Source organism: Cetorhinus maximus, chromosome 7, assembly GCF_964194155.1.
Source record: "Cetorhinus maximus chromosome 7, sCetMax3.hap1.1, whole genome shotgun sequence".
In the NCBI taxonomy this organism is placed as follows: Eukaryota; Metazoa; Chordata; class Chondrichthyes; order Lamniformes; family Cetorhinidae; genus Cetorhinus; species Cetorhinus maximus.
In genome coordinates, this window is record NC_135885.1 from 135,172,610 (window position 1) to 135,185,680 (window position 13,071).

The following is a 13,071-nucleotide window of genomic DNA, read 5'->3' on the forward strand; positions in this document are numbered from 1 at the left end:
ATTTGGGGGTGAGTATATTTATGGAGCGTCCTCCTGTGTTGATTAATTGTCCACTACCATTCATGACTGGATGTGGCAGGACTGCAGAGCTTAGATCTGATGCTTTGGTTGTGGGATTGGTTAGCTCTGTCTATTGCATGCTGCTTATACTGTTTTGCACGCAAAAAAGACCTGAGTTGTAGCTTCACCATGTTGACACCTCATTTTTAGCTATGCCCTGGCATGCCCTCCTGCACTCTTCATTGAACCAGGGTTGATCAACTGGCCTGGTGATAATGGTAGAATGGGGGAATATGCCGGGCCATGAGGTTACAGATCATGGTCACGTACAATGCTGCTGCTGCTGTTGGTTCATAGTACTTCACGGATGCCCAGACTTGAGTTGCTAGATCTGTTTGAAATCTATCCCACTTAGCACGGTGGTAGTGCCACACAACACGATAGAGGATATTCTCGATGTGAAGACTTGGTCTCCACAAGGACTGTGTGGTGGCCACTCCTACTGACGCTGTCACTGACAGATACATCTGCAGCAGGCAGGTTGGTGAGGATGAGGTCAAGTATGTTTTTCCCCCAGAGCATTACCCTGGTTCTCTGGATTACTAGTCCAGTGACAATACCACCTACCCCAATTAGTTACTAATTACTTGTAGAAATCCAATGGAAACTATACTTCCACTTTAAATATTCACTATAATGGTGCAGCTCATATTTTGTCAGTGTGGTTTGGCAAGCTTGAATTAACTTTTCTAAATTTATTCTTGTTTGCAGATTTAAGTAACTTGTAGGCAAACAAATAAATGGGTTGAAATTCCCACAGAAATCAACAAGCAAAATGTAATTAAGGCTAACCAATGGCCATGCCACCCGCACCCTCCCCACCCCCCCCAACCCCCCATACTGCTTCGGATCCTTTTCTTTGCTCGCTGTGATGTATTCTAATTATTTTTCCAGCAAATTGCAGTGGAAATTCAGCAATGGAATATTGGGGAGCAGAAGAGTGTAACTTAACGGTGTTCACCATCTCTATCACCTTTGCAGCAAATTCTGGACTATTCGTAGCAGGATATGCTACAACCTGGTCAAGTTACTGAGAATGGCAGAGCCAGAAAGAAGGGTGGTACTATTGTGAAGCGGGACTAGTCTGATCCTCTTAGGTTTATACATTATTGGATATTCTGGAGAGATACCATAGTCAATTTGTACCAGTTTTGTTGTGATCTCCTGGTGTAATTAAATGTAAGCTAGATCAGTTGATTGTTAATGGCTTCTGGCTGCTCCTGAACACCCTTTAAATATTATCCACTTGTTTTCTCTTTTACAAGTAATATATTTTCAATTCACTTCTGACAGTAGCTGTGTTAATTAACTCTATTTACTACTCACATATATAATGCTTTTACACTATAATTAGATACCAATGAGTCCCCTTTTATTATCTTGTAATGCATAAAGTATAACACAATGCTGCAAAGGTTCAGTATTCTTAAATGTTTACCTCATTTTCAACAACCATGATGAAGACAAGTTGTCGACTTTCGAAGTCCAGCAATGGCTTTTTGTTCCAAGTTCAAGCAACATTTAATCACTTTATAGAGGCTTGCAAACATTACCTTGCCTTTGATTGGCTTATTTATACTTCTGAACTCTGAAGGATTTCAAGATCAGCTTGATACACTTCAGTTATAATTGAAACTTGCTAAATTAATTTCTAAAATGCAGGGCTTTCATTGTTGCAATACTGGGTGTTGCACATTTGGGTTTCTCTTAATATTTAATCCTAAGTATTTAATTCTCACTTATATTTTGTTGTCTGTATCAAATCAACACTACCTTATTAAGGCTGTCACTATGCTGTGCTGTAACATACTTGGAGTCTATGACTGTAAAATATCCATTTTCTCGATAGAAAGCAGTCAAAAAACCTAAATTAAATGGTCAATTGAAACTTTTGTGACACAAAGGTTGACTGAAAATCACTCAGATAATTGTCACACATTTTTGATTACTGAGAAAGAGATCTGCAAATAAAACATTAAGTTTACTGATAAATGTTTTTTCAGAAGACCAAATTTATGTAACTCAGAATGGATACCTGTATACCTGCTTTTAATCTTGACCACGCATTCTTTCACATATCACTATTACAGGAGCTTTTTGCAGATATACTGAAAAGTCCCTCAGTGGAACTTTTTGAACTTTGAAAACTATTCTTGAAATTCATTGAACTTTTTCTATAAAAACATAGTGGAGTTGATGCTAATGTTTTTATATCACTTAAAACACTATATCTTCAATAGTGCAGGCTTAGTGCCAAATTACAGTTGAACAGTCAACCAGAAAGTGAACTTTATTTTATACAACATACTGCAAGTGACAAAAATAGAGCAGCAAAACATGTTGAAGCAACAGTGGATATTGCCATGGGAACATGAAGTGCAAGTACAACCCTAATTGTAAACAGTTCATAATACTGGTTCGAAATCAGATAGTTTCCAATAAGGGAGGGAAAATTAGACAGAAAAATCATCACTTGGTCCCACATTGATCTGTTCTCAGGTATTTATCTAAAAAAGTAGCACTAAGCAGTTTTCTTTTTAATGTCAAGGCAATAGCAGTCCTGAGAGAGCTTGACCATATCCTAGAAATCTGTTTATGAATGTTTAAATAATACTTTGCGCTTAGAAATTACTCAAGGATTGCCTCTTATAACTATACTTAAGTAGCAGGCTTCGTAGTACATCACTCTGGAGCATTTGTAAAGCTCAAAGTATTCCTTATGACACAATATCACCTCTGGTTAGTTTTTGGTAAAATTTGCAAGGCTGAAATATTATACTTTTTTTACTTGAGATGGTCAAATTGACTGACGGCAGCAGAATAGTCTATATACATTTCAGTCTTGGATTACCTATAATGATAAATATTTCACCACACATTCTTAAAAATTCTTGTATTGCCTTGCAGTATAAATTTATCTACAGTAGAGGTTAAGGAAATACCAGCTTGGACATCTTCCAAATACCAGATTGAAAATACTCTTATCGCATCTGTTGTTGATGGGCATGAATGCCTGTATATGTCATGGAATGGTTTTAATAGAGGGATTAGTGATTCAGGATCCAGAATGCACCAGTTAGCACCACCTTCATCCTCTGATAACAACATATCATTAACATATGTGCAGAGTTTAGTGTATACAGAAAATTCTATTTCAACTGTGTGGAGAGAAGTCCCTTTCATGTCTTTTAAATGGGAACCAAAATAAAACTGAAAGCTACATTTATAATCCATCCAAAATAAAAAATTAAATTAAAGGTTCAGAGAGAGAACAGATAGCAACTGATTAATCTCACAACTCATATTATTATGCACCTTTAACATACAGCAAGTTCAAAGGCAGTTTACAGAGTTGTAAGAAGCGGAGAAGATGCCAGCTAATGGGTGACATATTAGGAGGTGACTAAAAACGCAGCTTCAGAACATTTTTAAGGGTGCATAGATAAGTTCAGAAGTAGTTTTTAGGGAGTTAGTTCCGGAGATCAGAGCCAAGGCAACTGAAGGTTGTTGTACTAATGGTGGAGCGAAGACCGGGGTGGGGAGGGGAATGCATAAAAAGTTGAAATCGGAGTACCAGATTGTGGATGATGATGCAAGGCTACAGAAGGATTTGAAGACCAGGACAAGGATCTCTGTGTACAACACCACAGACCATTTACTAACCAGGGTTTTAAAAATATGGATGGTGATTTTGATGGGGTTGTAGATACATCAAATGTAAAAATAAATTGTTCCTTTACAATCTCATGTCCACGAAAGTAATATGCCTCTCACATCGCTCCAAATGTATTCTGTAAGACAATCGTTTTTAAGTTGGGGCTAGATATATGTATCAAAACTAATGAGTAGGCTACACATATATAAATAGAAATATGATCCTTCATACATAAAAACTGAGAATGCCTTCTCAGTGAAGCATTCAAAGTGATGTACTGCTAAAAACAAAGTGAGATCCTCACACACAAAATTCAAAACCTCTCTCTTCCTCTGCCTATTCTCCTCTATTCCAAAACCTGAATGCTTCGGTTCTTTAATGTTCCTGGACGAGGACTAGCAAAGGCTGATTGGTACTTTTTGCCCAATTAGGGAGAAGCCTTTTTGAACCAATCAGGAAGCAACCTTTTCTAGTTTACCACATCTGTGAATTTTTTGGAGCTAAAATCAAAATCTGCTTTGTGCACAAAGTGCAAAGAAAGGAACCTGAAAAGAACTCCAGTCTAGACCAAAGGCAATCCATGTGGTGAAAGCACTCCTGAAGTTAGAACACAGTAAATTGTGTCAATGGGAACAGGAAGTTACAAAGGCACACTTACAGATAAAGCAAGTGGGCAAAATATTGGCAGATGGAATTCAATGTGGGGAAATGTGAAATTGTTCACTCTGAATCAAAGAAAGGCAAATCAGAATATTTTCTTCATGTCAACAGACTACAGCCTGTGGGTAAAGAATCTGCCACAATTTTGCCTATTTTCGTAACCTGTATATGTTCCTTCGGTAACTTCCTATTCCCACTGACACAATTTACTGTGTTCCTAACTTCATACCATCTGTAAACTTGGATATACAAATCTCTATGTCTCCTTCCAAACCATTGATATATATGGTCAAAAACTGAGACCATAGTAGAGATCCCTGGGGCACACACTTGTCCCACCAAAGGAATTTGGGTATTCATGGACACAAATTACTAAAAGCTAGTACAGGAGTACAAAAAATAATTACAAAGGCTTATGGGATGCTGGCCTTTATCTCAAGGGAGCTGTAGTGCACAGCCTTTGTCAGACTTCATCTAGAGTAGTGTGTTCACTTTGGGCACCAAACTCAGGATGTCACAGTCACAGAATTGTGCATAAGCATAGAAGGTAGTCATTCAGCCCATTAAGTTTGCGCTGGCTCTTTCAAAAAGTAATCCAGTCAGTCCTACCTTCTTCCCCACCTTGTTCCCATATCACTACAATGTCTTGTCCTTCAAGTGTTTATTCAATTCCCTTTGGAGTATACTATTGAATCTGTTACCACCACCCTGTCAAGCAGTGCATTCCAAATCCCAACCACTGATTGCATAAAAAGGTTTTTCTCATGTCACCTCTGGTTCTCTTGCCAAACACCTTCTTCAAGGCCCTCTGGTCATTGGCCCTTCAGCCATTGGAAATAGTTTATCTAAACCCTAATGATTTTAAACACCCCTATTTGCTTTCTCTGTTCTAATGAAAACAACCCCAGGTTCCCCAGTCTGTCCACATAACTGTAATCCCTCATCCCTGAAACCATTCTAGTAAATCTCTTCTGTACCTTCTCCAAGGCCCTCAGTTCGTTCCTGAAGTGTGGTGTCAAGAATTGGATGGAGTACTCCAGCTGGGACCGAACTACCATTTTATATAGGTTCAGCCTAAGCTTACAAGTAAGAAACAGGCCATTCAAGGGTGAAATAAGGAAGCACTTGTTCACATGAAGGGTAGTGAAAATCATTAATTCTCTTGCCCCAGCAGGCTGTAAATGCTGGATCAATTGAAATTTCAAATATCGAAATCAATAGATTTGTCTTATGCAAGGGTATCAAGGGTATGATCAAAGCAGGTCACATGAAGATGAGGTACAGATCAGCCAGGCCATAACTGAATGGCAGAATTGGCTAAAGGGATTGGGTGGCCCACTCATGTTCCTAAGTTTCTACTAGCAATTATGATAAATTTTTAAAAAAGCACTGGTAAGAATAGTGACACTTGGCAAAACTACAAGAGCAGTGAATTCAAAAATAAGCATTAACACATCAAAAGCATTCTTAAATTAATGTAATCACCCTGGAGGCTGGTTTGCAATGGCTTTGAGTTACTGAAACAGGTCTTTACAGATGTTACCACTGAACAACTCGCTTTCAAAATAATAAAATTGCTTCTTAAAAGCAAGGGAAAAATATTGAGGATAGCTACTAGTCACCGAAAATGTCCTGACCAAAACCCAATGCCATCTCACATACTGCTCAAGAAGTCAGTTTCTGCATCCTTTATCTCTCCTGAGGAAGTCAGCATCCCCAAAGCAAATACTTTACACTAAATGTCTAGAAAATGCAGAAGTTACAAATGAAAAAAGGTTAATCATCCCAAACAGTGATCTACATTTATCCTTTCACAAGCAAATAGTTTCAACCACATTTAGTCTTAGTATTCCCAAATCCCTTCAACCATTTTTTCCTTCATCCGCCTAACTAATCTACTCTTGAATCCTCATATAGCTTTGCCTAAACTACCACACCCTCGCATCTCTGTGTAAAGGAGCTTATCAAGCACTCTATTCTAAATCATTTATATTTAATCTTGTCTTTATGTACTTGCCCCCTCAACGACTGAAAAACAGTCTTCTTCTACTTACCCTATCCTTTCATACTTCTGCTCATTTTGAACATATTGCTCTGTAATTGACATTGTTCTAATTGAACAAATATTTATTCATGGGATGTGGGCATCGCTGGCTAGGCCAGCGTTTATTGCCCATCCCTAATTGCCTTGGAGAAGCTGGTGGTGAGCTGCCTTCTTGAACTGCTGCAGTCCATGTGTTGTGGATAGGCCCGCAATACTGTTAGTGAGGGAGTTCCAGGATTTTGACCCAGCAAGAGTGAAGGAGAGTGAAGGAATGGCGATATGTTGCCAAGTCAGGATGGTGAGTGGCTTGGAGGGGAACCTCCAGGTGGTGGGGTCCCAATGTGTCTGCTGCCCTTGTCCTTCTAGGTAGTAGAGTTTGTGGATTTGGAAGGTGCTGTCTACAGAGCCTTGGTGAGATTCTGCAGTGCATCTTGTGAATGGTAAACACTGCTGCCACTGTGCATCGGTGGTGGAGGGAGTGAATGTTTGTGGATGGGGTGCCAATCAAGCAGGCTGCTTTGTCCTGGACGGTGTCAAGCTTCTTGAATGTTGTTAGAGATGCGTTCATCCAGGCAAGTGGAGAGTATTCCATCACACTCCTGACTTATGTCTAGTAGGTGGACAGGCTTTGTGGAGGGGGGTGGGGTGGGGTCAGGAGGTTAGTTACTTGCCGCAGGATTCCTAGCCTCTGACCTGCTCTTGTAGCCACAGTATTTATATGGTTAGTCCAGTTCTGTTTATGGTCAATGGTAACCCCCAGGATGTTGATAGTGGGGGAGTTTGCGATGGTAATGCCATTGAACATCAATCCTGTTTTGTTTTTGTATTTCCTTGTACCAGAGAATATCCTAGTGAATCAGTGCTGCAACCTCCCAAAAGCCTTTATAGTTTTTCTGGTATTATAGCCCAAACTGCACACAGTACATATATCAGAGGGTTTATCAAGGTTTATATAACTTCATCATTACCTCTTGACATCTTTCAGATGCTCCTAATTCATTTTCTTCAAAGAGGCTAAATTAAAAACATTTCCCACTTGTAACTAAAATTGCCTTTGTGTTTTCAATCTCCACAAGCCAGAATGGAGATTCACCTTCTAGATTTTTTTTCAGATTTTTCCACCAAGTATAATTTTCACTGGATTAAATTCATGTTTGGAGTTGGCACTAGTGATTGGTGGTGAATTAAAAATGTGGCCATACTGTGCCTAAAGCCAAACTTCACTTCCTTCAATGCAAAAGTTTTTGTTCATACGCAGTCTCAGAGACGATTATGCACATTTGATGGAATATCACTCACTTTTACAATTCTTCAGCTGAATTCTCTCTCAGTCAATCTTTTACATCAATCCAAATGCCCCTCCTTTGTGAGTGAAAACGTTTATTTGCGAATCACTCTTTCTGTATTTGTTTCAAATAAGATTCTTGCTTATGCCCAATGACACTCAGGTTTTTCATACTGTTTTGACACCAGGTCCAAGTATAAAGGCTGTCAGCTGTAATTACAGTGCAGTAGCAATGCAGATTGGCTGCACTATAAACTACAAAACAGTCCTTGTATACAATATTTACTCAAAACATTAGTAACATGATAAATCAATGCAAGATTGTCTGGGGATTTCTTCTGCACCATGAGCGATCACCTTGCACAAATGGATATTTTCCAAACCAAGGATTAATCTCATATAATATTCTTGTGCCAAACCAAACCAGTTTGCCTCAACATGTTCAACCAAGTTTCAAGCAGGCTTGTAATTGATGTTAATCTGATTACCATTTCTTTCCTGCTTATGTCTGGCAGAACATCATGTTTCTTTACGCCAGGAGTGCCAAAACAATTTTACGAAGGACCACATCAAAAAAACAGCTGTCAGCCAGTTAAACGAAAAAATACCAAGTGACCCCTGAAAACTACATACAAGTGGATGTCAGACAAGAACATGATTGATATCAGCTGTGACACCATTCCCCACGAGGTTGCATAAATTTGATTTGTGTTCTGTTAAATTTAGACGGTTGAAGTGTGATCTAATCAAGGTGCTTAAATGATAAAGGGATTAGATTGGGTAGATACAGAGAAACTACTTCCTCTGATGTATAATCCAGAACTAGCAGGCATTATCTTAAAAGTAGAGCTAGATTACTTAGAAGTGAAATCAAGAAGTATTTTTCCCACACAAAGGGTAGCAGAAATCTGGAACTCTCTCTCTCTCGCAAAAGACTGTCGATTCCTGAGTCAATTTTCAAGACTGAGATGATTAGATTTTTGTCCGATAAGGATATCAAGGGATATAGATTAAAGGCAGGTTAACGGAGTCGGTGTACAGGTCAGCTATAATCTAGTAGAACAGCAGATCAGGCTCAAGGGGCTGAATAGCCTACTCCTATTCCTAAATTCCTAACGCTAAACAGCTTCTCATCGCCGTTAGCTATTATAACAGTGTTAGAACTCCAAGTTTGATGGATTATTTTACAACTTTGAAAACTGGGTAAAAAAAGGAGAAAAAAAAAACAAAAGTTTGGTGTAAGTTAAAAAAAGACATTTTTAAACATAATGAAAAATTGTGTAGGATCAGTGTTTATTCTCAGTGCATTAACCATTCCTCCTTGTCCAACTGCTTACAGTGAAGAAATTGAACTCCTAAAGAGAGGTTCTGGTTCTCTGCATTGCTGACCATAGTAGATATATAAATATATGGGAAGTTAAAGAATGTCACCTACCAACTCTGATGGAAATACTCATGTACGAGCAGGTGCGGCCATTCAGCTCCTCAAGCACATTCAGTAAAATATAGCTGATCTGAGTGTTAACTTCAGCTACCCGTTTTGGTTCTGTAACCCCTTAATACTCCATCAATCTCAGTTTTGAAATTTTCAGTTGAAATAACTTCAATAGTTCTTTGTGGAAAAGAGTTTCAGATTTTCGCTACATTTTGTGTGAATAAATGCTTTATGATATCACCCCTGAACAGCCTAGCCCTAATTTTAAGGTTATGCCCTCTTCTTCTGGACTCTTACACCAGAGGACACAGTTTCTCTCTATCTACCCTATCAAATTTTTACATCATCTTAAACACTTCAATTAGATCACCCCATCATTCTTTATATTCAAGAGCAGACAAGCTTGCTCTATGTAACCTGTCTTCATAATTTAATCCTATTAGCCCTGGTATCATTCTGGTGGATCCTCACCTCGCCCTCCAAGATCAAAATATCTTTCCTGAGGTCTGGTACCAAGATGGGATCTAACCAGAGCTCTGTACAGCTGTAACACAACTTCCATGCTTTCTCTTACAGCTCTCTTGAGTGATGATGTCACTGGACTAGTAACCAGAGGCCCAAGTTAATATCCAGGGGACATGGGTTCAAATTCCATCATGGCAGCTGGTGGAAATTGAATTAAATTAATAAATCTCAAACATAAAGCTGGCCTCAGTAGTGGTGACCATGACAACTATCATCGGTTGTTGTAAAAAACAATTTGGTTCACTATTGTTAGGGAAGGAAATCTGCCATCCTTACCTGGTCTGACCTACATGTGACTCCAGACCCACAGCAATGTGGCTGACTCTTAACTTCCCTCTGAAATGGCCTAGCAAGCCACTCAGTTCAAGGGCAATTAGGGTTGGGCAAAAAACGCTGCCCTTGCCAGTGACGCCCACGTTCCATGAAAAAATAAAAAAACACCCAAAATTCCATTAGACTTTGTAATTACTTTTTGTGCATGTTCTCACATGTTCCCACATTAAATTCCGTCTTCCAGTTTTGCCCACGCACAACTTATCAATGTCCTTCTCCAACTTTCCAGTCACATCCACACTACTTACTGAAAAATTGTGTCCCAGTACAGATCCCTGGGGGATACCACTAGTCACATTCTGCCAATTTGAATATTATCCCTACTTACTGCCTCTTAACTCCTAACCAATTCTCTATTCTAGCCAATAGGTTGCCTCCATTTCATGCACTCGCTCTTTTGTTAGCAGTCTCATGAGTGAAATCTTGCTGCATACCTATTGGAAGCCCAGATAAATAAGTCTTCTAAGTGGATTGAATTATTCTGCTTCTGTCATTTAAAGTTCCTCTAGATTTTTTTTTTGTTTCTTTTATTGTCCTATTATCACCCTTTTTTGCCTTGCATCATCAAACCTTGGGTCGTTTAATCTCTCATGTCTTCCACCCTATTACACAGCAGGCACCTCCCCTTTTGGTCTTTCTCCTTACCCCATTTCCCTGCCCTGTACTTGCTTAGACTTGGTACATCTCTAACTTTTTGCATTTCTAACGGAAAGTCATTGATCTGAAACTTGAACTGGGTTTCTCGCCTCGCAAATGCTGCCTAGTCTGATTATTTCCAACATTCTCTGTTTTTATTTGATACAAAGTCACTGCTTGGCAAGTCTACCATTTCCTGCTTTCCAATTACATCACCTGTGTCTGTCATTACTGTTAGTCACCCTCTCTCTCTCAATATATTTGAAGAAGCTTTTAGTGTTGCCCTTAATATCCCTTGCAATGTACACAAAAAGCAACAAGATCCTTGGGGATGAAGCATATGTGGGTGAAATCATGCATTAAAGCACCTTTTGCAGCAAACTTAAGTCCTTCCCTAGCAAAATAAAAAATGAACTTACACTCAGGCCCCCCCCCTAACTTAAACTCATCTTTTCTGTAATATCTTCTTTATTTGAAATAAAATGGTAGCCAGATAAGAATACCAAAGGTTTCAGCTAAGGAATGCCCAAGGGAATATATGGTTTAGACACAACAGTACCTACCATATCCAGAGAAAACCAAGGTAAAAGATGATAAACTCCTAAAGAAAAATGAGGTGCATAATTTCTTAGTAATGCTTTAGCAAATAACTATAACAATGATTGGGGCAGGTAGCTAGTTATACAACTTGCTTGCATTGTTGCTGAGTGGACTGAAGAAAGACCTCCATGCATGTTCAAAGCATGTACACTGCGTGCTTCTCTAACGAATTAAGAGATTCCTAATGATAGATAAAACTTGACAGAATATTAGGATCCTTCAGTTTTTGAACTGAACATTCAATGTTACACACCATGCTGCAGTGCTAATGGTGTGAAACTATCTTTAGTATGCAATTTCCCATTCAATGCCAGACTACACAATGATGTCATTATAACATCCTTACACCACATAGCAATTGATGCGTAGCATAACAGTGATATGAAACCCCATGAGATTGAACCAAAACCGATTCACCAGTACCAAGACATATCAAAGAATATGTTTCACCACTGGTGGCTGTCTCAGCAACAAATCCAGGAATTGATGGAAGAAAGTTAAACAATGGCAAACCGTCATTAAAATTTTAGATGTTTTTGTACATTTCACTGGCAGTATTCACTTAGGTAGCTATGGTTCCAATTTTACACACAAATACAGACCAGATTTGATCAGCTACCCTAAATCAAGCATCTACCAAGTCCTTCCAGAAGAAGAAAAGTAAAAATGGAGAATCAGGATCAAATGTCTTGGCATCTTTTTTTTCTTCCTTTCTCTATGCTCCTTTTCCAAATGCTGGGACACAGTTCCGTGGCAGGAGCCATATTCGATGCGAGAACCTTTACAATGAGAAATAGCAGCCTACATGACAGCGGAAAATATCTCAGCCAAGCCGGATTCTTTTGACACTTGCTGTCCAGATTGGTGCACTTCCCAGTAAAGGTCATTAAAGGTTGATAGGATATGGGAAAGTTAGGTGACTTTCACTTTTCCTACTCCAAGAATGCATTTTCAACAACCTCATGCGTTGTCTGACATTAATTAAATGAGCATGGTTTAGCAATGAAGCTTTGGATTCTTCTGATCTACATAGCTCATTAGCACAATATGGATCCATTTACTTATTCTCCACATCATCTGAAGAGCAGATATGGTTTTCTCAGTTTACCTGCTATCCTACTCTGATGTGGTGCAGAGGAAGAGGTTCTTCTGATGCCATAAAAATGATGTTTTAGCTAGAATACCACAGCCTTCTAGGAAGTGTATAACTTATGGGCGATGTTCAGGTTAACAAAAGGCAATAAAAGGAGAAATTCAATCATGTTGTTTTAAATATCCTGGTCCATACCAAAGATCTCTAGACTCCGCAATGACTCAGGCTACTGTGTTACATGCCTCAAGTCACTGAAGTTAGCTTTACAGCAGCCACATTGTGAAGAAAACCTGTACCTGCAGAATATTGTTAAAATTTCTAAAAAGCCTTGCATATAAATTGCTACGGCAATAGAAAATATGAAGTGCAATCACCAAAAGCTAAACGCCTATCCAGTTCTAACCAACATGGACATCCATGAATGATGAATTTTCTGTGCATTCAACCTGCAGAGGACAGAGTTAATCCATCAATAACTTACTGTTCCAGAAGTTGGTCATATTTTGCTAGCGCATCCTTTTCTGCTTCAACAGCTCGGTCCTTTTCAGCAATTGCATTTTCTCTTGCTTCCCTTAAATTTCTGAATTAGAATAAATTTGAAAAAAAAAACCTTCAGTGAATACAAAGCAAAATGTGGAATGCACCCCCGTGCGTAAATTTATTTCCTTTCAACTAGTAGAAGGCACGACTTTCCTATAAGAAATTCAAAAATTATCAATCTCTGTTCATACCAAACTTGGTGCAG

At 38.9% G+C, this 13,071-nt stretch overlaps 1 protein-coding gene across 2 annotated transcripts in view; it reads right to left on the bottom strand.

The window, feature by feature from the left end:
* pibf1 (progesterone immunomodulatory binding factor 1) overlaps positions 1-13,071 on the bottom strand; it is a 129,469-nt gene that overhangs the window by 75,098 nt on the left and 41,300 nt on the right. For both annotated transcript variants that reach the window (XM_078545990.1, XM_078545991.1), the window contains one exon: positions 12,808-12,906. In XM_078545990.1, coding sequence (XP_078402116.1) covers positions 12,808-12,906 — 99 coding nt within the window. The remainder of the gene's footprint in view (positions 1-12,807; positions 12,907-13,071) is intronic.